General features: G+C 39.9%; 1 protein-coding gene across 1 annotated transcript in view; it reads right to left on the bottom strand.

The window, feature by feature from the left end:
- The window catches only part of Snx2 (sorting nexin 2), a 47,755-nt gene extending 24,225 nt beyond the window's left edge, over positions 1-23,530 (bottom strand). Inside the window, exons 1-7 of the mRNA XM_052742187.1 lie at positions 23,360-23,530; positions 12,393-12,510; positions 7,808-7,971; positions 3,892-3,958; positions 3,581-3,624; positions 1,839-1,980; positions 322-400 (exon numbers count right to left, since the gene is read on the bottom strand). Of these exons, the coding sequence (XP_052598147.1) occupies positions 322-400; positions 1,839-1,980; positions 3,581-3,624; positions 3,892-3,958; positions 7,808-7,971; positions 12,393-12,510; positions 23,360-23,467 (722 nt within the window). The 5' untranslated portion in view covers positions 23,468-23,530. The remainder of the gene's footprint in view (positions 1-321; positions 401-1,838; positions 1,981-3,580; positions 3,625-3,891; positions 3,959-7,807; positions 7,972-12,392; positions 12,511-23,359) is intronic.
- Between the last annotated feature and the right edge of the window lie 2,557 nt (positions 23,531-26,087).

Genomic DNA, 26,087 nt, shown 5'->3' with positions numbered 1-26,087 from the left:
TTTTGAGACTGGGTCTTTCTATGTAGCCCAGGACATGCCTGGCTAAAGGTCCTCCTGCCAGTTTATTGAACACTGGGACTGCAGGAGTGTACACCACACATGGCTTCTCCAGACACTTATCAAGTGTTCCGGCAAGCACAACAATTTCCATGTTTCCCTCTTACAACTACAGCACTGTTCAGTGCTCTTGGTGATTATGATGTAATCCTAACATCAATTTCCTGCTTATGACATGGTATAGACGCAGGTGTCATGCTGCTAGTCTACAAAGCTGAGGACTAATGAAAGCATGGTAATGGTGGTGCTATAACTGGGAATTACCTCTCCAGTGCTGCTCTTCGTTTTTCTACAAACTCAGTGGACGATGAGTCTTCTTTACCTACTTTGACCTTGGTCATACCTTTGAAGAAGTTGGATGAAATTTGTAAGAATTTTAGATTATGAAACAGGTCATGATAATATCTTCATAATCAAAATACACTCTTAACTTTATAGTAATGTCCCTATGTTGGTAATTGGGATTTTACTTAAAGAGAAACCCATTTTGAAGAATTACATCTCATGATGTGTTAATATCTCTAACGAATAAATATCTATGGCAGGAACATGTATATAAAGTATAACTTGAGTTGTATTTGTGGGTTTTGAACTCATACAGTAAGTTTATATAAAAGTTTACATAAAAATAACATTATTTGTGGTATTTCACATTTTAAAAACACAATGTTTTGATATTTCAAGACTATTTTCTCCCTAGACCTGACCTAAACCCCCAGACTAATTTTCTCCCTACATTTCTTTTTAGAACGATGTCAGTATTTACTTCTGTGCATGTGTGTATTTCATTACGTATACATGCAGACAGGTGCTGCAGAGACCAGGTGAGGACATTATTATAAATTATAAAATGATTTTAGGCCAAACATTTAATAAAAATAATGGTCAGCAAAATTCATTTTCAATATATTTCAGAGTAATAATTTTGAGTGTAAAGAAAATTAAAATTAAAATTAAAAATTTAATGACTTAAGGACTTAAACAGACTGGTAATAACCTACAAATTTTAAGATATAAGTCTTAACAGTAGAATAATGGGTGCTAGTAAGATGGCTCAGTGTATGAAGATGCTTGCTGACAAACCTGACTAACCGAGTTCAATCCCAGGGACCCACATGAAAGGAGAGCACCAACTCCCTGCATTGTCCTGACCTCCAAATGCATGTGGTGGGAAGAGTGACATCCCCCAACACACACAGGAAGTGAAGTAGCAAAAATTTTATAAGAAAGATAATGAAGGTTTTCTGCTTCTTTTGAAATGTTCTGAATTTGATAACTAAGCCCTTACTGCTGATCACAGTAGAAATGTTTTTGTTTTATTTCAGGCAGGATCTCACTAAGCTTGGCTGAGAACTCAATAATCTAAGACGAATTCAAACAGCTCTTATATGAGCAAAGCTAAATTGAACTTCTCTTTGGACAATATATAGCTGAGCACCAAATAGCACCGAGCTCTTAGAGAAAACATTAACATTTTAATAACATTAAGTATCACCAGAAAAGGACTCAGTAAATTGGTATTCTAATGACCTTAGAAAGTTAGTTTCTAACCTTCAATTTGATCAATTTCAACCCAATATTCAACAACCAGATATTTGTATGTTAGAAATACTAAAACTATGAGCTACACATTCTTCAAGGATACATAAGATCATCACAGCACATATAAACCTGCACCTCTAGACAGGAGCCCTGATTGGGGATGATTAAGGGACACATAAACCAGAACAGCTAAAATTGAATCAGGAACAGTAAAAAGTAATATTCTGACATATGCTTACCTACTATACTCTTTTCTGGAGCTGGTGGCACAATGTAACCAACATGTAAATATTTGCTTGCTAATTTGCTATGCAAACCAAGAAAGTCACTGAATCTTCTTTTGACTGAAAACTCACTCTTACTGAACATGGAAAGAGAAGTCTACAAATGAAGAAGAGGTATTTCACATTGTTAATAGAAAGCTATCATTTACAAATTAATGCTGCAAGTACAGTCTGCTCTATTTTGCAAATAAATGCCGAGTACTTAGTGTGGCTTATACATAAAGACAACAACAACAACTAAACTAAAATCTAGGGCCTAAGACAGTTTTTTTTTAAATTAATAAGAGGTTAGAAAACACTTGCTTTATTCTATGTTTAACCTATAATACCTTCTCTACCGTATTTTTGCTATTAATTTCGCCCTTTTTTGGTTTTGAATCGGGCAAGTCTTGATATACAGCACCTAGGTTAGCTTTGAACTCATGATGCACAGGCTACTGATTCTTCAATATTTACCCATGGCCCAGACCTCCCAAAAAGGAGCTCCACACAAATCTCACTGAGCTTAAACTCACTGAATTTTCCATTAGAGTAAGAGTCCCAGAAGGACAGCACTTTCCTTTCCTGTTTCCTTTAGTCCCAGGTGCTCACAACAGAGCCAACAAACAAAACTCACCCCACCTCCTCACTGTGCCCCTCCCCAGTTTGTCTTTCTCCAACTACAGAGTTCCTGTATCATGACTAAATAGCTTCCTTACCGCTCATATTCAAACATTATTGGTTCTCCTACCTACCTAATTAAAATCAACATTTATTTTGATTACTTTCAACACTGTTTCTTCAGTATCGAGTGCCAATGCCCTCCCTAGTTGTAATTGTTTGTTTGTCTCAAGTTGGCTTAGAACTCACTATGAACTTCTTTCTGCTCGCCCTGCCCCTACCTACCTCCTGAGTGTTGAAGTCACAGGTGTGCACCACTTCCCCTGTTTTTCCTGTATACTGGAGAGTGACTCCAGGGCTTCATGCATGTTAGGCGAGCACTCTAACCAATTGAGCTACATCCTCAGTATAAAGTTAAGATCATTACGACAGACCGCTCTCTGTTCCAAGACTTAATCCTTTAATAACTGCAGTGGCCTTTTAACTAGAAATCTTGACCTGTACTTGGATCCTCCCAATTCACCCTGAGTTAAGACAACTGTTCTAACAAAAATCTAATAGTGCCATGCTTTTGTCCGAACCTCTCTAACAGCTCTCCTGCATGCTAAGGATCAAATCAAAACTCCTAATTGTGGCTACTCGAAATACATGAGGAGAATTCAGTCACAAGTCACTTACAGACAAGACTCTAGAAAACACAATGCCTTGACTCTGGGCTCTTACACAGTAAATCTTTTTGCCTGAAAGAAGCACCCTGCTCCTCCTTCCCTCACCTGTGTTTCACCTTAGAACTGCTCTGGCCATACCTAACCTTCAAGTCTACGTTAGTTTACTTCCTGCACACTCTCGTTCTTATACTCACAAACTCTCTACTATCCAGAGTGAGGGGCCAACACTTCATTAAAAAAGCAAAAAGCGCCGGGCGGTGGTGGTGCACGCCTTTAATCCCAGCACTCGGGAGGCAGAGGCAGGCGGATCTCTGTGAGTTCAAGGCCAGCCTGGTCTACCAAGTGAGTTCCAGGAAAGGCGCAAAGTTACACAGAGAAACCCTGTCTTGAAAACCCAAAAAAAAAAAAAAAAAAAAGCAAAAAGCTCACCTTTGTTGTCACTCTATATGCCATGTAAGCATTCATGCCATCACCTATAAAGAAAAAAAGTCAAAGAATATTATTATAATTCAAATGCTTAGGCTAGAGGAGGTAAAAGGTAGACTGCCTAGTGTATGTAAGACCCTGGGTTTAATTCTTAGTACCACCAAAATAAATTAATTGAACTAAATGCTTTAAAATAAAATACACAAAAAAATTTAAAAGAAAAAAAAACACTACAAACATATATTTAAGTGGAAAACTATAGGATCTAACAATCAAGATAACAAAAAGAAGTACAAAAAATAATAATGACTCACCAACTTTTTCTGGATCTGACACACCAATTTCTATATCAAAAGTATCTCCATTTGCTTCTTCTTCAATCTATAAAAGTATATTTTGGTGTTAAAAAATTCCATTTCTCTTGAAGGTAACCGGCAGCTGTCTAAGTAGATTCATGGCCCTGTCAACAGGAGGGAATTGATGCCTAGTACTGCAGTTCTGGCCAGCTCTTTGTGTCTAAAGAGATCCTACTACTGTCGTTTCTCCAAACCAATATAATTTCTAATTGTATTCTAAATACTCCTCCTTATACCCACAAATAGGTGTAGCTCTCTCCCATCATCAAAGAAGCTTCTTTTTGCAAAAGATAGAGACTATTACAGAGATCCACAACTAGTCAACATATAGAGAATGAGAGACTGCCATGTGCCCAGCCCACTGACAGATCTACAGTGCAACCCTACATCTAAGGCTCAGGAAAATCATGGAAGGGGGCAGAAAGAATCTAAGAGCCCGAAGATCACTACTAGATATTGTTTTTAGGCATGACAGGAAAGCCACACCCATGAAATCTCAGCAATATGGTTGCCTCAACAAGATCTGCAGATAATACCAGTTCACATGCCAATGTGGGTGGGAGAAATTTCACAAGATCCCTACCCTTAGATGAAGAGCTATAGATAATCACTGGCTGCCCAGAGAGGGAGAATCTGTGTTCTCTAGGGATGAGCCCACTAATGGGAGATCCAATACCAAGTGGACAGTCATAAAACATAGTACTCATGTATGAAATTTTCAAAGCACACAAAATTTTAAAATTCCAACTTATATTACTGTTACAGCATCAATGACTAGTTTTTACTATTTCTGTCTACTAGGGTCATATCACAATAATTTAAAAATACATATGCTGACTGTAAACAAAACACTCAAATAATAAAGATCATATGGAGAACAGAAAATGTTGTCTTAACTCCTCAGATGTATGTATAGAAAAAAATAACAGAAAACTCTTTAAAAAAAAGGGGGGGGGGTGGATGTGATTTTCTAACTATTGTGACTTTTTTCCTGTTGCTGTTGTTTAATATGGACTTTCTTGTTTCTTTGCCTCTACATCCTGTGTGCTAGAATTAGAGTGTGCTCCACCATACTCAGCTAATGAATGCAATCTTTAGATTTAGAGTAATAAATGCTTAGTGCCTTACTTTTATTTAGCTTCCCTACCCCACAGATTTGACTAGTCTACCTAGTTAACTTAGTCTAGGGTTCCAGTTTCTGGCTCTCTAGCATTGGGATTTATGTTAGTTAAGGTATCTGAACCGCATGCACACATTATCCACTAAGTCATTATCCTAGCCCCAGCCTTGCCCTGTAATTTCCAACCCTGAATAACTAAAAAGAACTCATTATTTGAACCAGTAGGAACTTACATATTTGTAGAAATTATATCTAGCCGGGCGGTGGTGACGCACGCCTTTAATCCCAGCACTCGGGAGGCAGAGGCAGGTGGATCTCTGTGAGTTTGAGGCCAGCCTGGGCTACCAAGTGAGTTCCAGGAAAGGCGCAAAGCTACACAGAAAAACCCTGTCTTGAAAAACCAAAAAAAAAAAAAGAAATTATATCTAAAACCAACTTTAACAGAATGATTCTGCTAATTAATCTAATAAAAAACACATTTTTTTTCCTTGAAGACAATAAAGGCCCTGTAAAACTCAATTTTCAAAATCAACAAGTAGGAAAAATAACTTGATGGGACTACAGAAAGGCCCTTTTGAAGGCAATTTAAAAACAAGCATTTTGGAGATGGAGAGGTGGCTCAGCTTTTCCAGAGGACCCAGGTTCAATTCCTAGCACCCACTTGATGGCTCACAACTGTCTTTAATGCCAGTTGGGGGAGGGCGACACCCTCACACATACATGCAGGCAACATATTAATACACATGAAACAACAATAAATATTTTAAATTACAAACAAACAAAAAACCAAGAATTTCAGGCAGGCTGTGGTGGCCCATGCCTTTGATCCCAGGTCTCAGGAGGCAGAGGCAGGTGAATTTTTCAGTTCAAGGCCAGCCTGGTTTGTATAGTGAGTTCCAGGAGAGCCAGGGCCACACAGAGAAACCCTGTCTTGAAAAACAAAACAAAGAAACAACAAAACAAAGAAACAAACCCAAGCATTTCAAATATTTTGCTACAGGAAGAGTTTGCAGAAAGGTCAGTGGGAACTTAACTCAGAGGTAGTGTGCCTGCTTAGCATAAACAAGGCCTGGATTCTATTCACAGCACTGAACAAAAGCAAAAAACAAAGGACAAGAAATCTCAGAGTATTAAATCTCCAAAATGTCAAGGCAATATTAGTAATATAAAGCTGTAACAAAAGCATATTCTCCTAACCATCTTTCTTTTCAAAGTCACATTTTTATAGAGACATTAAGCTAATCTTCTCTACATGGACACTGTGATTTAGAAAAATGTATTAACAGTTAAGTGAACTCCCCTTTGTAAGCAGCACCCAAATGAGAAATGCAAGCAACAAGTCCACCTCTTCCAGCTTGCCTTCCAGTGATGCCTCTTCACCCTTCCAACGCAGCCGTTACCCTATATCTAACGCTGCACATACTGTTCACTAATTTTTTCTGTTTTTAATATTCATATCATGGAATCATACAGTGTGAGTATTCAGTTATTATATCTTACTACTTTCCCTTTGTATTATTTTGAGGAGGTTATATATTTGTATATTCATTCTTTAATTACATTGGTTATAAATTTCCAGTTGAATAATTTTTAAATGTTTTATATTTAAAATAATCTCCATACCATGATTTTTTCTTCTTCTCCAAATGTATCATTTCTTTTTTGTTTTGTTTTACTTTGGTTTTTGTTTTTTTTGTGTGTGTGTCATTTCTTAATAATTCTATCCTTTATAATAAAGTAAAAGGATTATCAGATCATGAGAAAGCAACTTTAACTGATCTGTGCCTCTTTAAAAAAAAAAAACAAAAACAGAAAACTAAAAGCTTGAGGCAGTTCAAAAAGAAATAAAGATAAAGGCTTGGGCTGGGCATACAGCTCAGAGGTAAACCAGTTTCCTTTCATGCAAGAGCCCCTGGGTCCAATCCTCAGTGCTATAAAAATAAATAGGGGCTAGATAGCAATCGTAAGTATCAATAGCATTCACTATCCAAATAGTATTTACTCTGTCAAAGAAAACCACTCACAGCACCACTTAAGTACTTTCACCCATCACCTGTTCAACAAAGGAACCCTCAGAGGCATTTTATTATCCTAAGACCACAAATGTCAAATACCTCAATTTAATCATTAAACAGTCTTCTTTTTTGGTAGCTCTGGGGACAGAATCTAGGATCCTGAGCATATGAAGTAATCACTCTACCACTGAGCTACACTCCAGCTTCAAACTCTTTGATTTAAGAAGGTTAAGTGGTAGGGTTTGGTGGGGTGGAAGATTTAGAGAAGCTAGACCGGGAGCATTGTAGAGTTTTAAGCCAGTTGGGATACTATAAGTCCCAGGCCAGCATGGGCTACGACTCAAAAAGACCCTATCTCAAAATGAAATCAAACCAGAACAAAAAGAATGTACATAATATGCTAGGTCAATTTCTTAAGATATCTGTGTGTGTGTGCGTGTGCACACGCGCCACATCTGTTTTAACACCAGGTCTTACATTATGTAACCCTAGCTGGGTTAGAACTCAATTGTAGAACCAGGCTGTCTTCTAACAAACAGAGAGCTACCTGTCTCTGCCTCTCAAGTACTGGGATTATAGACATGTGGCACCACACCTTTTTTCTTAGTAGAGTTTTTCCATCCAAAATGTCTGAAAGGCTTTGATTAGGAATAATTGAACAGGAGAGAAGTGCTGGGTAAGGAACAAAGATATGTATTCTTTCCACATTAACCTTTCCACATTAAAAACATCTCCATACCTCTTCCCTGGATCTATCAAAGATCACTGGAGCAGAAAGACTCTTTGATTCGATTCTAGGAGCAATGAGTGCAGTGGGCGTGACAGGAGTGACTGCAGGCGAAGGGTCGGAGGAGAGGATAGGCTCCCTTTCTGGACTGTCCAAAGAAACTTCTTCTGTGGCTTCTAGACATAAATGAAACAAGTTAATCAAGGAAAGTACAGCATATATATATAGCAGTTCATGAAATATGAAAAACATACCTACAAATAAGTCTCAAAAGTACCATGACTTATAAGTTATCACTACAAGGGACTTTATGCAACTAATTATTTAGTTGTTTATGAAAATTTTACGACAAACAGGAACTGCATTGATTTTTATGAAGAACTGTATTAAGTCTGCTTAATTATCTATACTAGGAGAAAAGCAATGATGTGCATAATTCCACATTCATTTGTGTTTGGATTGGTAATACATCTTACATGTGGTAACTTACCTTTCAAATATTTTATTCAGGCTAATATGATTATTTCACACATATAAAAACAAATTTTATGGAAGAAAACTACCTTTAACTATCCCAATTGGGATTGAAAATCTGTTATGGAAAACCCACCAAGTTAGTAATCTAAAGCAATTAATTGCCAAAGATTACTGGATATTAGTTGAATATACAAATATGACACAAAGCAAAGAGATGTTTAAGTTTTAATTTTAAATGCTCATTCACTTGAAATATCTAAAATTAAATATATTTAAAATCAAACCACATTAATAAACTGAAGTCTACAGACTATATAATACTGTGCTAAATGCAATGAAGAAACACAAAGAAATGGAAAAAAAATCATACCTGCCCTCAGGGAGTTTATAATCTAGTTGAGAAAACAAGACATGTGGAATGTTAAAAAATAATAAAAGACTTAAGAGAACAATAAAGAATGTTATAAGACATTCAATTACTATATGAACGGTAGAACACACACTATAATTTGAGTAGACACAGGAGTCAATACTTCAGGGTGTGGAAAATCAGAAATAGTCTGTGACTCTGATTTGAGATGGTTTAAACAAGATATAGGAAGAAGGTGGAGAAAAATTCCATGCAAATAGAATAACAGCATAATTAGAAGCAAAAAAAAAAGGCCAGGACAGTGAAATTTAATCAGTGAGCCTAAGACAAAACAGCCCTGCTGGCTTGTAGAATTAATACCAAGAAGATGAAATTATAAGGCAAACAAGGGATCAGACCAATGGTTTTCAGCCTACGGTTTCTGGATTCCTGGGATTTGGGGGAAGCAGTAATTGTGGTCAGTGAGCCACTTTCAGCAGTCAACTTGAAATTACACAGCTTGACATGCTATCAAATTATTTGGACTGGCTATTTGATGTTGACAAGATAGCTGGTATGAATCTCTTCAAATTTATGTATTAAAATAAAAATGATTAATAACTAAAATCTTCCAAACTATGGTAACCAAAGGGGAAAATATAAACTACAGATACACAGACTGCATATGCCTCTGACAGAACAAACTAAAGCTTAGACCACTCAGGTTTTGTAGACATTTATCACCTTTTTTTTTTAAAAGAAATGAAAACAGGGCCAAAGAATGGTTCACTGGGTAAAGGTGCTTTCCACCAAGCTGACAATTTGAGTTTGATTCTTGGGACCCACATGGTAGGAAGAGAGCTAATTCTACAAGTTATCCTCTGACCTCCATGCATTATATATAAAATGAATGAATAAATAAATAAATCTTTAAAAAAAAAAAGAAACCGAGGTGTGAGAAGTTTGCAGAGCCCCATCAACGCCCATGAACCCCAAGGAAGCACTGCTACAGCAACACCACACGAGCAGCAACAAACCAACAACAGAAATGCACTGACATCAGTGTAAATTCAGCGGTTCTCAGCTTGTGGGCTGTGACCTCTCACGGGGGTCACATATCACCTATTTACATTATGAAGTAACAACAAAAGTAATGTTATGGCTGGGGGTCACCATCACAACATGAGGAACTGTACTAACAGGTTGCAGCATGGGAAGGTTGAGAAACCAGTTTAAAGCCATCTGAAGTTTTTCAGTGACATTTTACCACACTGATGCAAAGCTTTGGGGTGCTCGTACTAGTAGCTGCTTCAACAACAAAGGACAGGAAACTTTAAGTAAGGCTAAGCGGGATCTAAGCAACTAATATGGAAAGAGAAGAAATCAAATCGATAGGCATAGATTCAGCACATTGACGGTCTGCCTTTAAATTTTTGGTGTTTTGAAGACATGGTCTGGGCTGGCAGTGATGGCGCATGACTTGGGAGGCAGAGGCAAGGCAGAGCTATGTGAGTTCAAGGCCAGCCTGGTCTATAGAGCTAGTTCTAGGATAGTCAAGGCTAACAGTAAAACCAAATAAAAAAAAAGTCATGGTCTCATGAATCCTCCAACTCATGTTACTGAGGAGCATCTGCTCCTGTAGTTGCCACCCCACATGCTGGAACTGGAGGTGTGTATCACTATGTCCAAACTTGAAATGGGTGACATGACTTCTAGCTTAAGTAAGCAACTACAAATATAGAGGGCTCAGTTCCAAACAGAGGAGCTAAAGGTTAAGGAAGATAGAGAGCTATATAACTTGAGGGTGAATACACATTGATTTTGTCAATATTCAGGCATTCTTTTAAGATGTACCAAATGGAGAAGGGTTAGATAGTTGAACACACTTGGTGAATATCTTATAAGGAAGTAACAACATGTCACAGTTAATTTTTTTCAGTATGATGCTGATATGAACTACCCATAAACTATATAAGTTATCTAAAACACAACAGCACACACAGCAACACTAGCTGGTTTCTTTTTGGCTTATAAAGTCACAATGGCTACTTTGCGTTAGCCAGATCTGTATTCTGTGCACCGAAAATATGTTATTACTACTAGATACAAGTTCATTATCCTGATAGCATATGCTGTACTTACAGGTTCTTAGCATCATACTCTTCCATAAGGAAAGAGAGAGATCTGCTTAAATGCATTATAAATAAATATGAACCAAACATAGTATAATTAAAAAAAAAATGTCTTAGATCACCCAAAGATGTCATTATAAAACATAGTTAAGTTAAACTGTAAAACATAAAAATGATTTTATTTAAAATTTTGTTGTGTGAGTATGTATGCATGGTGTATGTATGGCAGTGCAGGAAGACATGCCACAGAGTACATGTAGAGGTCAGAGGACAGTTTTCAGAGTCAGTTCTCTCAACTTCCTGAGAGTTCATTGGATCAAACTCAAAAATAGTCAGTGTTATACAGAAAGAACTTCACCCATTGATTTCTTCTCACCAACCCCAAATTATTTAGTCTTTAAACCAATACTGACAATACGCTGTTGTTCTTTCTTTCTTTGACACAGTCTTGCTAAGTATTCTGATCTTGTTATTCACTATATAGCCTAGGATGGCCTCACACTCTCAACAACCTTTGTTACAGGCTATCAAAATGGAAATTATATGGACTTTTGCAATAAAGAATTGTACCTTCCAAGTACAAATGTGAATTTAACAAAAAGTTGTAGATTTTCAACTCTGTACACAAACTCCTTTGTTACAAATAAATATGTCAAGGGGCACAGAGCTTATGGACCACTACAAAAGTTGAGAACATTAATAACTTAAAGCCAATTATGTAAATTATGTTGCTATATAAAAAATATTTACTATTTTAATTTTGTGTCAATATTAAAATTTTAATTTTTGCTTTCCAATATTAAAATGCTAACTTAAATCTTAATTTTAAGGCCTAACTATTTAGAAGAGTCAAGCATTTTTTTAAGTTAGAATGGACTACACCAAATTCTATCCTTACATCCAAAACAAACTCAACCATCAACTTACCTAATAACAAACCTATAACACACAGTGATTCTTTTTTATTTTTTATGTGTATGGATGTTTTGCTTGCAGGTATATCTATGAACTATATGTGTGCCTGGTGCCACCAGAGGCCAGAAGAAGTTATCAAATCCCCTATTAACAGACGGCTGTAAGCCACCATGTGGGTGCTAGGAATCAAACCTGGGTCCCTCTGGAAGAGCTGTTGAGGCATTTCTCTAGCCCCCATATAGTGATTCTTAAATCCATACTTTGATTTTGCTTTGTGACAACTTGTAAGAAATAATAACAACAAAAACAATAGAGTCATTGCTACCTCCCAAGGGTATGGTCAATACCATGTACCTATTTTCAAATGCTTAAAAATAAAGGGCAGTTTTGCTTCTCTTACTGGTCTGTGTGTATTTCTTACAGAGCAACCTAACTAGATAGGCCCTAGCCTGCTAAGTTTATGTTTTGTTTTGTTTTGGGTTGGTTATAGGTCTCACCCTATAAGCCAGGCTGACCTTGAACTCATAGCAATCCTCATGCCTCAGTGTCCCAAACGCTAAGATTACAGGCATTAACCATGCTCAGATTCACTTTTTAGGGTGTTGCAAGAAGAGTTCCCATTAAGACACAGAATTTCAGTTGCCTTACAGAGTATTCTAAAAGCATATACTATTATAATTGGTTATTACTAAAAAAAGAAAAAAAATCAAGATATGACAATTACCTGCAAAAAGATCTTCTCTGTCATCGTCTAGAATGACTTCTACAGGTTTGGAGCCATTGGAATTTGCACTAATATCTTCTGCAGGAAGACTGGCTGGTTCAGGAGAGGATGGACTTGACTGTTAAAGAACAATAGTGGACAATGGATTGGAATACTTCCTTGCTTTTTATCGTACCTCATAAAGAAATACAGCATTCTCTTGATTAGAGAGGAAAACAATGCAGACAGTGATGGCTCACACCTTTGATCCCAGCACTTGGGAGGCAGGCAGAGGCAGGCGGATCTCTGTGAGTTAGAGGCCAGCCAAAGCTACACAGAGGCCTGGTCTACAGAGTGAGTTCCAGGACAGCCAAAGCTACATAGAGAAACCTTATCTCGAAAAACCAAAAAAGAGAGAGAGAACCTTGTCTCATAAACCAAAAAAGAGAGCAAGGGCGAGAGAGAGAGAGAGGAGTGAGAGAGAGAGAGAGAGAGAGAGAGAGAGAGAGAGAGAGAGAGAGAGAGAGAGAGAGGAAGAACAGCTACTTATATTTTCTTCTCTAAGGTTCAAAATACACTATAAGCAACGCCTTTGCTCAACAGTCTCTTAATATCATCCCTTTAAAAGCACGTATTTATCATCCTTAGTTATAATTAACAAAACCATACTATCCACAATACAACAAAATTTGGAACAAGTCCCTTGATTTTTAGAGTCAGGGTTGGAGAGACGGCTCTTCCAGAGGACCTGGGTTCAATTCCTAGCACTCACATGGCAGGTCACAATTTTTGGTAACTCCAAGATCTGACACCCTCACACAGACATACATGCAGGTAAAATACCAATGCACATAAAATAAAGTAAATAAATTATTTGAAAAACAAAAAAGAGAAGCAGTTTTAAATAATATCAGCCTGTGTGTGTTTATTTGGGTCTGAATGGCTGCAGGACTGGCGCGTAAGAGAGATTTGTCTTGACCATGGGCCAGGCAGGACTGGAGAAAACTCCAGCTACAAGAGTCAGTGTTTTTTTTTTTTTTTAAGATCATGGTTATTTTTCTACTGGGGGTAGATATTTCAAAGTCCTGCTTTAGAATAAGAAAATAAAGGGCACACATGGTAGTTTACACCTGCAATCCCAGAATTTGGGAGATGGGGCAAGAGGATTAGGAGTTCAAGGTCATCCCCAACTACATTGAAAGTTCTAGACTAGCCGAAGACCATGCCTCGAAGAAACCAAAACAAAAATACACAAATAAAATAAACTAGAGCCTGTGAGATGAGTCAGTGACAAAGGCTCTTACTACCAAACATGATGACCTGAGTTCAGTCTCTTAGAGAACTGATTCTCAAAGTCACCTCCAACCTCCACAAGTGTACTGAGGTACACACAGATTTAATGCTAGGTGAATTACGAACACAGCCATTTCTAAGATTCTATATTTTCAAACTGAAGCTATGCTATCTCTCAAGATACTTTTTCTTTTCTGGTGACAAGGGGTTTTATATGTAGCACAGCCCAGGATGAACTTGCACTCTCATGCCTCAGCCACCCATGTAGTTGTGTGTAGGTGTGCACTATATCCATCTGGAAAATTTAATTACTCTTCTTTTTTTTTTTTTTTGGTTTTTTTCGAGACAGGGTTTCTCTGTGTAGCTTTGCGCCTTTCCTGGAACTTGATTTGGAGACCAGGCTGTCCTTGAACTCACAGAGATCTGCCTGCCTCTGCCTCCTGAGTGCTGGGATTAAAGGCGTGCGCCACTACTGCCTGGAGCTCTTCTCTTTTTTAATAAGACCTGGCTATGTAACCCAGGCAGATCTAGAAACCGGAAGCCCTCTTGCCTCCTCCCCCTCCCAAAGTCTGGGATTATTGGGACTCTATCATACCTAGCAGTTTTTCCTACTTAATGTTATGCCTATATGAAACTCTTCTGTACTGGTCTGTGTAGTAAATCACTCATTGTAATATGCTTTCCCACTTCAATTAGTCTAACCTAGATGAACCGAAAAAGACATGCCCAGAGATACGGTTCCATGGTGGTTCTAAGTCCCATGGAGGGACAAGACTGACACATGTTTCAAGCATTTTGTAAAAATAAACATTAACAGTTTTTTTGTTTTGTCTTGTTTTTTCAAGACAGGGTTTCTCTGTGTAGCCCCAGCTGTCCTGGAACTCTGAGACCTGCCGGCCTTTGCTCCAGAGGGCTGGGATTAAAGGTGTGCACCCCTATCACCCAGCTTGTAGAGGGTCTTTATATATTTTTAGATAAAAGGGTTTGTTTGGGAGAGGGAGTCAGATTTAAATTACAGATATTTCAAGCAGTCTATGGCTTACCTTTCTACATTAATAGATCTACAACAGAATTTCTTAATTTCATAGGGCAAAAAAAATTTTCCTTCTTTAGTGGTTAGTAAACTTTTTGTAGGATGAATGCTTCTTTTGTTTTTGTGGCGGTAGAGGTTGAACCTAGAGCCCTGTACACATGCCTGGCAAATACTCTACTACTGAACCACACCCACATTCCTCTAATCTTCATTTTGATCTTCTGGGCATGGTGGTACATGTAATCTTAGTGTTTTGTGGGGGCAGAGGGAGGGAGGTTAGTAGATCAAGCCATGTCTGACTACAAAGCAAGTCTGGGGGCCAGCCTGAGCTACATGAGATCACATCTTGGAACAGAATGAAGGAAGATGGAGAACTGGCTGAGTGATTAAGAGTTTTTGCAGAGGATTCACATCCAGTCCCCAGTTCCACATGGGGCAGCTTACAACAGCCTACAAACTCAGTCTTCAGGGGTCCAACACCTACTTGTGGCCTCTGTGGGCACCCACATGCACATCTGCACACAAACACAACATTTTTTTTTTAAACTAAATAAAGGAAAAGCAAAGAGGTCATGTGTGGTGGGGCACTCATACCATCCAAACAATGGGAAAACGAGGGAGGAGGATTACTAGTTTCGGGGCAGCCCAGACTACATTGTAAGAGAGAAAAAAAAAAAAAAACGGTTAAAGAAAACCAAAGTCAGCCAGGTGGTCATGGCACACACCTTTAATCCCAGTCCTCGGGAGGCAGAGGCAGGCGGATCTCTGTGAGTTTGAGGCCAGTCTGGTGTACAGAGTGAGTCCCAGGATAGGATGCAAAGCTACACAGACAAACTCTGTCTCAAAAAAAAAAAGAAAAGAAAAGAAAAAAAAGGAAAAGGATAGAAAAGAAAAGAGACCAAAGCCTTAATCTTTGTGACCCTGCATTCACATATACTGAGTATGACACTGAAAAACATCACCATGAAAGTGGAAGCCAGGCACAGTGACAAACTTCTGAGACTGTAGCACTGAGGAGAAACTGAAGCCAGAGGATCACAAGCTTACAGCCACTCTGAGCTACAAGGCAAGACCCTATTTTCATTTATTTACACTCTCATAGTTGTAGACAATGAACTATGATAACATCTCTTGCCCCCGAAATACTGAGTAGGAAAAACAAACATTTAAACACACACACACACACACACACACACACACACACACACACACACACACACAACACACACACACACACACACACACACACACACACACACACACACACACATCCAAACTCCAGAACAGGGAAATCTATAGAGATAGATTAGTTGCTATATTAAGGTTAGAGACTGGGAAAATGGCAGAACAACATCTGAAGGGTACATGATATGTTTCTAAAATAGTGAAAATATTCTAAAACTAACTGTGTAACAGATACATATATCTCACTATACTAAAAACCACAGGAATGCACACCCTAACAGGTGAACAATTTGGCCCATAAGCTGTACCTTAACAATGCTGTTCAGAGAAAGAGGTATAGTGAAGCATGGTGGTTCATGCTTGCAGCGCCGGAACTTGGGAGGGTACAGTTGGAGAACTGCTGAAAGCTAAAAACCTATGGCCAGCCTGGGCTATGTAAGTGAGACCCTTCTCAAAAAACAAACAAACGAACAAACAAACCCCAAAAGACTAGCAAGATGGTTCAGTGAGTAGGATGCTTGCTGTCAATCCTGATGAAAAACCTGAGTTTGATTCCTAGAAACCACATGATAGAGACAATAACTCCTATAAGCTACATACCACACACACAAATTGTAAACAAAAACAAAAAACAGGACTTCCAGGTGAGATAAGAGGATCAGAAGGTCCATTTGTGTGATGGTAAAACACATACAATAATGTCTACTCCTTCAAGATAAAATTGCTATAAAATAATTTATTAAGCCAGCTGCAATCTTTGTAAGAGAAGCAGGTAGAAATGACTGTGACCAGTGTCCAGCTGACCCAGATGGCTCTCAAAGTCTGTGGCAAACACACACACAAACACAATTTTTTAAAACTTAAAAGTCAAGGCTGTAGAGAGATGACTTGATGGTTAACAGCACTTGCTGCTCTCGCAGAGAACCCGGGTTCAGTTTCCAGCATTCCCATCATCAGGTAGCTCAAAACCACCTGTAACTCCACTTCCAAGAGATCCAACGATCTCTTCCAGCCTCTGTGGACACCAAGCTTGGATGTGGTGCAAAGACATACATGCAGGCAAAACACCCATACACATAAAAATAAATAAATTAAAAAAAAACTCCATATGAATGAAACAATAGAGTGAAAGGATGGGAAAAACATATTCCAAGGAAAGAACAACAGGCAGTAAATATGTCACTCTGCTAACATCTGACAAAACAGACTTCAAGCCAAAAGATAAAGTCACTTCATACTGATGAGGGAGCAATCCACCAAGAAGACTACAACTTAAACAAATGCTACTAGATATAAGATCAAATTAACCTCAACACAATAATGGTGACTTTGATACCCTACTCTCACCAATAAGACAGATTATCCCACCAATACAAACAAACAAAATACTGAAGGGGAGAGCCAATTCCACAAGGTTGTTCACTTACCCCTCTCTAACCATGTATTCTAACATGTGCAACTGCATACACCCTCACACACACACACACACACACACACACACACACACACACAATTTAAAAAATAAAAATAAAGCCTAGGGGGTGGTGGTGCATGCCTTTAGTCCCAGAACTCAGGAGGCAGAGGCAGACAGATCTCTGTGAGTTCAAGGCCAGCCTAGTCTGGCCTACAGAGTGAGTTCCATAACAACTAGGGATACACAGTGAAACCCTGTCTCAGAAAAAAACCAAATAAATAAATAAATAAATATATTTTTAAAATACAGACTCTTCTCAGTAGCCCATGGAACTTTCTCTAAAATAGATCCTATTAGAACACAAATAGAGAAAAACAGAATAGCTTTTTGTTGTTTCCAATCTGGCCACAGTGTAATGAAGCAGAAATCAATAACAAGAGAAGCTATAGAAAACACATAAACTCATGGGAATTAAACAACACCCAATTGAATGATAAATGGGTCATTGAAGAATCAAGAAGGAAAATTTTAACAATTCTAAGAATTGAATGAAAATGTAGAGAACATATCAAAACCTATGGGATATAATGAAAGCACTCCTAAGAGGAAAGTTCATAACTACCAGTGCCTATATTTTAAAAAATCAGAGGGTTCTCACATAACCTCAGTACCCTGGAAATACAAGAACAAGGCAAATCCAAGTCAGTAGATTGAAAAAGAAAAAGAAAAAAAAAATCAGGAAATAAATGACAGAAAATTTTAAAGATACAAACGTCCCCCCCAAAATGAAGAGTTGATTCTTTGAAATGATAACTAAGATTAAAAAACATTTAGCCAAACTAAAAGAACAAGACCAATAAACAAACTCAATAAAGAGATGAAAAGGTAGACAACCAATGAAAGTCAAAATCGGTGGTGCATGTCTTTAATCCCAGCACTGGAAAAGCAGACAGGTCTCAAGTTTCAGGCCAGCCTGGTTGACAGAGCAATTTCCAGGACAACCAGGGCTACACAGAGAAACCCTGTCTCCAAAAAAAAGTCAGAAAAATCTGGGCTGGTGAGATGACTCAACAGGTAAAGGGCTCTCAGCCAAGCCCAACAACCCAAGTTTCCCAGGACCTACATAATTGAAAGAATCAACCCCCCAAATTTGTCCTGACTGCCACACATGCACTGTATATAGGCAGCACACATCCCAACCCCCAATACAATGGAAAAGAATCAGCCATAAAATCATAAGGTACACATTAAGAATGTATTTTGGGGCTAGGGCAATAGCTCAGCAGATAAGAGCACTTGCTGTCCTTCCAGAGGACCCAAGTTTAATTCTAGAATCCATGTCAGGTGGCCTGGAAGGCCTATAACTCTAGATCCAAGAGATCTCATGCTCTCTCTTGGCCTCCACAGGAACCACATACATGTAGCATTCACTCACCCACACAGATACACATAAAAATAATAAAAATAAATCCTTTTTAAATTTAAAATACTTATATTCCACTAAATTTGAAAATCAAGAGGAAATTAATTTCTAGATGCATATGACCTACTGAAGTAAAACTAAGGAAGACATAAATGATGAAACCAGGTCTGTGACAAGCAAGATTTAGAGAGTAATAAAAATCTTCCAACTAAAAGAAATCCAGCCCAAGATGCATTCACTACAAAATTCTACCAAACTTGTAAAAAGAATCAACAACAATCATTCACAAAGTAGTCCATAAAATAGAAAAGAAAAGAATGCTTCCATACTCTTCTTATGACTCCAGTGTTATGTTGGTGGCATAACCAGACAAAAACACAACCAAAAAAAAAAAAGAAAGAAAGAAAAGAAAATTACAGACACATCTCCCTGATGAACACAGACACAAAAATCCTCAATAAAATAATTACAAACCAAATTCAAGATCAAATCACAAAGGTAATTCAGGGACTGGAGAGATGGCTCAGACAGAAGTTATGAGCATGTGTTATTCTTGCAGAGGAACCCAGGTTCCACCAGCACCCACATGGTGGACCACAACTACCTGTAACTCCAGTTACTCCAGATGCTTCTGACCTCTGAATGCATGAGCCATGCACACATTAATACAGCCACCTCTCCACCCCTGGGGAAAAAGAAAAAAAACCTCATACACAAAAAATAAAAAATCTTAGAGAAAAAAAAAAAAAGGATAATTCGGGCTAGAGAGGTGGCTTAGTGGTTAGAGTACTTACTGATCTTTCACAAGACCCAGGTTTAATTCCCAGCACCCACATGATCGCTCACAACTGTCTGTACAAACATGCTAAGCAAGAAATTAGGAAAACAATCCCATCAAAATTCTCTAAAAATAAACAAACAGACACATCTTGGAATAAACCTAAGCAAGGAAGCAAAAGACCTCTACAAAAAAATTAAAACAATGAAGAAATAAACCTGAAGACACTATGAAATGAGATAACTCCCCTCACTCACGAATCAACAGAATTACTATTATGAAGATTTATCTTTCAAAAGGCAATCTACAGACTCAATGCAATCCCTAACAAAACTCCAGGAACATTCTTTACAGAAATATAAAGAATACTGAGATTCATATGGAAGCGTCAACAAACTGGAAAGCAAGGAAAAGAGCAATGGTGCAATCATAACTGATTTCAAGTGACACTACAAAACATGGTACTAGCACAAAACAAGCAAGGAGGCAGATGGAATAAAACAGAAGACCCAGCTATAAATCCATGCAACTACAGGCACCTGATTAAAAACAAATTTAACTTACATTTATTGAGGGGATGAGGGGCATATGCATGCCATTGTGGAGGTCAAAGGGCAATGTGTAGGGAGTTGGTTACCTCCTTGGGAATTGAACTGTGGTCATCAGGCTTGACGGCAAGTTACACACTAAAAAATCTCACCAGCTTCCCAGCCAGATTTTCGACAAAGATGTCCAAAATACACACCACTGAAAACACACCCTTTTCAACAAATGGCCCTGGGAAAATTGGCTATCTACATGTACAAGAATGAAAGTGACGATTACTGGCCTTGTATAAAAACCGACTCTGAATGCACTAAAGACCCTAAAACAGGACCTGAAGCCCTGGAACTGTCAGAGGAAAGACAGGGGAAGCGCTGGCAAAAGGACTTTCTGAAAAGGTCACCACTAACTCAGGAAACAATGCTAACAACTTACAAATGGGATTTCAGAACATTAAAAAGTGTCTGCACAGCAAAGGAAGCAACTGAGTGAAGAGACAGTCTACAGAATAGGGAAAAAATAATTAATCTTTATACACCAGACAGATTAATATCCAGAACATACAAAAAAAAACCTACATAAGAAATCAAACATCCCAATCAATAAATGGGCTGATGGACCAGGCATAGTGGTGCATGCCTTTAATCCCAGCACTCAGGAGGCAGAGGCAAGAGATTCTCTACGAGTTTAAAGCCAGCCTGGTCTATATATTGAGTTCCAGGTCAGCCAGAGCTACACAGTGAGAACCTGTCTCAAAACAAACGAATGATAGGCCTCTACAGTGTCCTACAGAATCATGATATGTAGGAAAGCCAGTCTCAAAACAAACAAACAAATGATTGGCCTCTATGGTGTCCTACAGAATCACAATACATAGGAAAGCCAGTCTCAAAACAAACAAACAAACAAATGATAGGCCCCTATGGTGTCCTACAGAATCATATGTAGGAAAGTCAGCCTCAAAACAAACAAATAAATTATAGGCCTCTACAGTGTCCTATAGAATCATGATATGTACAACAAGACCCCTGAATAAATTCTATCTACAGTTCGAAGATACTGATCTGGGGCTGGGAGTGTTGCTGAGCATGTTCAACCCAAGTACAAGAAAAATACCAGTCCACAGCCAGGAGCGGAGGTACATGTTTGTAACACTAGCACTCAGGCTCAGCCAAGAGGAGTTCCATGCCAGTCTAGGCTACACAGAGAGAAAGAAAAAGCATTTGTTAAACATATAGAATTGCAGCCAGGTACAGGCATCTGTGCATGAATACTGGGGATTCTTTTGCACCCAAAGTGTAAGACGCTCTATGTAAAAGAGGTGAAGTAATGACACAGGATCCCTCATAGATATTTCCCAAACATTCTGAAGAGGGGAAAACGAACCTTGTATGCTAACCTGAAAACTTTTAAAACGCAGCTAAAATTCTCACAGTCACACCACTTTCTTTAAAATGAATTCTTGAGATAACGGGTTCAGGTCAATGACCAATTAACAACTTTATTTACAACTTTCACAGTGTATTAACCAAAATAAGTATATTCATAATAAAACTATGCAGACTTTCTTTAAAAAAAAAAAAAAAGGCCAAACATCAAATGTAGAGATACAGACTATAGTCCTTTTTACTCTGTGTATTGTATCTAGGGAAGACGATGCAGGTTTTGGGACCCTGCAGATATGTTCAACACACCTTAAGCTACATAAAAGATATCAAAGTATACAAGGATACTAACTCTCCCTGCCCAGAAAAATATATTCTGCAAAGTAATTTTAACTAATTTTAGGAGATAGGGTTTTGACAATTAAACCAGTATTAGCTGCATCAAGATACAAATACTCAAGATTTTGTTTAGAACATATAGACGATCAAGGCACCATCCAAAGAATCTACAGTCTGTGGGGAGGTGGGGTTTGGCTTCACCACTACAGATACAATTAGTAGAATGTAGTTAGTGGTTTTCAGTTTCAGGCCAATGAAATTCAGATAAGGGTGTTTTACAGTTAGCTCCAGTTGATTTGGTGCAGAACTGAACTAGAGAACTTTGTAAGGAAGTAGAGAGCAGGTGAGCTGCTAGGCTGGGAAAACTACCTGACCATAGTGAGAGCAGAGAACCAACTCCTAAAAGTTGTTCTTTGATTTTCGTAAGCAAGTCACACACACACACACACACACACACACACACACACACACAAGAGGAAAAAAAAAAAAAACTACATCTGAGGTAAACAATTTTCCGAGCAAAGTGCTTACATGCTTAAAATTAGGATTTCCGGTGGATACGCTCTCATTCAATGTAAAGCAATTCAAATGTGACTAGAAAAAGGCGGGCCAACACGGTTAAACTCATGAGTGTTTCCTTTGACAAAAACAGGAACACAGCTACAGAGATCGCTGACCATGCGAAAAAAGAGGAAAAAGGAGTAGAGATCTGTTTCTATTTCTCCCCTAGTAATTAAAAAAAAAGTTTCCTGGCCGACTCCCTCCTTTGACTTTGTATTTTCCAAACATTACAGCCCCTGAAAAGTCTAAAACCCAAGCGGCGGCTCACGTCAGCTGATCTCAGCACTTGGAAAGAGGAGAGGCAAGGAAGATCAGAAGTTCAAAGCCATCCTCAGCTACATGTGAGTTCGAGCCCAGCCTGGGCTGCACGAGATCTCGCCCCCCCAACCCAAGAAGTCTACTAATTAAATGCAATTATCTATTTTTTTTTTTTTTTTTAAAGAGGCTCCTATCTCCAAGAGAACGAACAGTCAGTCCATGAAGGACACGGACGGTGAAAAGCGCACCCAAACCTCCCGGGGGACCCTCAGCCCCTGAGCGTTCACTTCATGACTTCCCGGCTCTCTCTCCTTGCAGGGCACACCCTCCGGTGGGCAGGGAAACAAGCCCCTCTTCCCCGGGGGGGCTGCTGAAATCCCAGAGGGAGCGGAGGTGCCCGGGAAGCGGGGGGGGACAAGCCTTCCTCCTGCCTGGAGGAAGAGGCGCGAGTGACACGGAAGGCCCGAGAGCCCGCAAGCACGGCCAGGTTCCATCGGTGGGTCCCGGCCCCCCGGAGGATGAGGTCGGACCCCAGGCCCGCAGGCGGCTGTCCGGAGGCCGGCCTGGCCGCCCAGGCCGCCCCAGCCCCCTTGACAGGCACCTGAGGGGCGGCCAGCGTCACAGGTGTCACCGGACCTGGCCTGGACAAGACCCCGGGAGTGGGGAGGGGACGAGTCGCGCCGGGGGAAGAGGCGGCGAGGGAGGCGCGCGGCGCGGGGACACACGCGCGCGCGCGGCGCCGGGGGCCTCCCCGGCGGGGGCCCCGGCCGCCTCACCTCGAGGGTGGAGACCGTGCTGGTGAACAGGTCCTCTCCGTCCTCCAGCTCCTCGAAGTCGGTGGGCTTCACGTCCCCCAGCGGAGGAGGTTCCCTCTCGGCCGCCATCTTCGCTGGCCTGGACGACTGCAAGAGCCGGGCCTCGCCGACCTGTCACGTGAGCACGCAAGGCGGGGCTGGCGCGCCGACCCGCTGGCGGGCCCGCCTCCCGGCCCGCCCCTCGGGCCCGCCCCTCCAGGCCCCGCCCCGGGCTGGTGCGAGGCTCCGCCCCCGACTGAAGCTGAGCTCCTAGCCGGCCCCGCCCCTTCCCCGCCCCTCCTGCTTCCACATTTGAATCTGGGCATCCTTGCTGAGTTATTGCTTGCATGCTGACCAGACAAAATTCTTACACTTGTTACTACAGGACTAGGAAGTAGAAGAGCTTAGACACCAGCCTTTGAGCTTGGTTTATACACAGATTCAGGGTAAAATTGATTATTGGTAAATAGAGAAACACACTCCAATGTTGCCAGAGCGGTCTATAAGAAACTCCTGACACAATGGAAGTGTTCTCTTCCTGTACTCTCCAACACAGTAGACACTTTGCACGGGACTAATGGGCGCTTGAAATGTGGCTAGCGTGAGAAACTGAGCTTTTAAAAATTTAATTCCATTTTAATTCGTTTATATCTAAATAGATCCCTATGCCCGGCCAGTAGCTACCTATTAGTGCAGCCCTGGATAATTAAAGGGTCCTGCGGTGGGCATGTCGCTTCATTAGCAGAGTACTTGCCTAGCATGTGCAAAGCCCTGGCATGATCACCAGCACCGCACAGTATAAAATTGGGTGTGATGGGTGTGGGTCTATAATTCTAGCACCTGGGAGGTTGAAACAGGAGGATCAGAAGTTCAAGGAGTTCAAGGCCAGCCTGGACTATAGTAGATCCCATCTTACAAAATACACACATAAACAATGCAAAAAGGGGACCCTGAATAAATTGTTATTGGTACACTGCTGCAATTCCATTAACTATACAACATTTTATCCCAGTTTTGGGGAGAGGTTTGCCTTTTTTTTCTTGGATTGTAGGCTATGTCAATATGAAGCCCAGACTGCTCTCAAGTGTATACCATGTGTCAGTATGCCAAGAAAGCCACACGATATTTTTTCTTTTCTTCTTTTTTTTTTTTTTTCCTTCTCCATACAGGGTCTCACTATGTAACTCTGGCTGACCTGGAATTCTATGTAGACCAAGTTGGATTCTAATCCACAGGGTCTACCTACCTCTGCTTCTGAGTGCAAGGATTAAAGGTGAGTGCCACTGTGCCTAAATACCATGTTTTTAAGCAAAATCAAAAAAGATGGAGTTTGAGAGACAATCACCTGTGTAGCATGCTTATGTAGACAAGGCTGGCCTTGCTTACCAACCTGGCTTTGCCTCCCCAGTGCTGGGATTAAAGGCGTGTGCCACCACGGCCTGGCTACATGCTTAAGTTTCTTAGTTTGATTTCCAGTAATGGGGCTTGCTCTCTCTTGTTTAAATAAAAGTGTCCCCCATAGGCTCATAGGGAGTGGCACTATTTGAAAGGATTAGGATTGTAGAATTGTTGGAGTAGGTGTGGTCTTGTTGGAGGCAGTATGCCACTGGGGGTAGGCTTTGAGATTTCAGATGCTCAAGCTGGGCCCAGAGGCTTTTTTCTGTTCCCGCTGCCTGCAGATCTGAGTGTTCTGTAACTGTAAGCAAGCCCTAGAACTGTAGTTATAGGCATTATGAGCTGACATGTGGGCGCTGGGAATTGAACCTGGATCCTCTGGAAGAGTAGCCACTACATTGCAGCAAACAAGAATAAAGAGAACTCAAACCCAAGCATGGTGGCGCACGCCTTTAATCCTAACCCTCAGGAGGCAGAGGCAGGCAGATCTCTGAGTTTGAGGCTAGCCTGGTCTACAAAGCCAGTTCTACACAGAGAAACCCTGTCTCAAACAAAGAAATAAAGAGAACTTTTTTTTGTCTTCCTTCATAGTCAGAAATGACCATGTCTATTTCCTGTACACAGAGTTGTATTAAATAAAAATTCCAGGAAACCATTGCCTCAGTTTGAACTCCTATACTAGATTGAAGCAGACCAGACTAAAAGTCAAGATGGAGAGCTGGGAACAGAGTCCAATATTAGAGCGCTTGTCTGGAATGTGCAAGACCCTGGATTTGGTTATAATAAGAAATTCTGGGAAGTCCTATCAGGGTGATATGTGTTTCCAGGAAAACTGACCCCTTCTTTAGGGTTCTAAGTCTCATTAATAGAAGGATTGAAGAACAGACTCAGACAAAAAAGCTCCAAGACAACTTTATTTAGAGTATAAAAACAAAAAACAGCAAACAAAAACAGCCAAGCAGACAAGCTGTAACTTTTAGCAGCTGAAGGGAGATGGAGAAAAAGAAGAAAGAAATGCCTTTTCGCTCTCTGTACTCTCTCCCTCCACCTGGTCTCTTTGTCCTTGTCTCTGTCTCTCTCTGCGTCTCTTTGGCGCTTTCTTGCTCTCTCTCCTTCTCTTAATAAAGCTCTAAAAAAAAAAAGAAAGAAAGAAAGAAAAAAGAAAGAAAGAAAAAAGAAAGAAAGAAAGAAATGCCTTTTCGAGTTTAGCCCAGATGTTCACTGAGCAAGTATCCACATGGCAGGGGTGAGGTGGGAGAGATAGCTTCAGAGAAATAGTGAAAAAGCCCAAAGTACCAGAGGAAGCATGTTGGGC

Source organism: Peromyscus californicus, unplaced genomic scaffold (assembly GCF_007827085.1).
Source record: "Peromyscus californicus insignis strain IS unplaced genomic scaffold, ASM782708v3 Scaffold_17__1_contigs__length_78620276, whole genome shotgun sequence".
In the NCBI taxonomy this organism is placed as follows: Eukaryota; Metazoa; Chordata; class Mammalia; order Rodentia; family Cricetidae; genus Peromyscus; species Peromyscus californicus.
The sequence above is the reverse complement of the archived record's forward strand: the minus strand, read 5'-3'. Positions and strand labels throughout refer to the sequence as shown.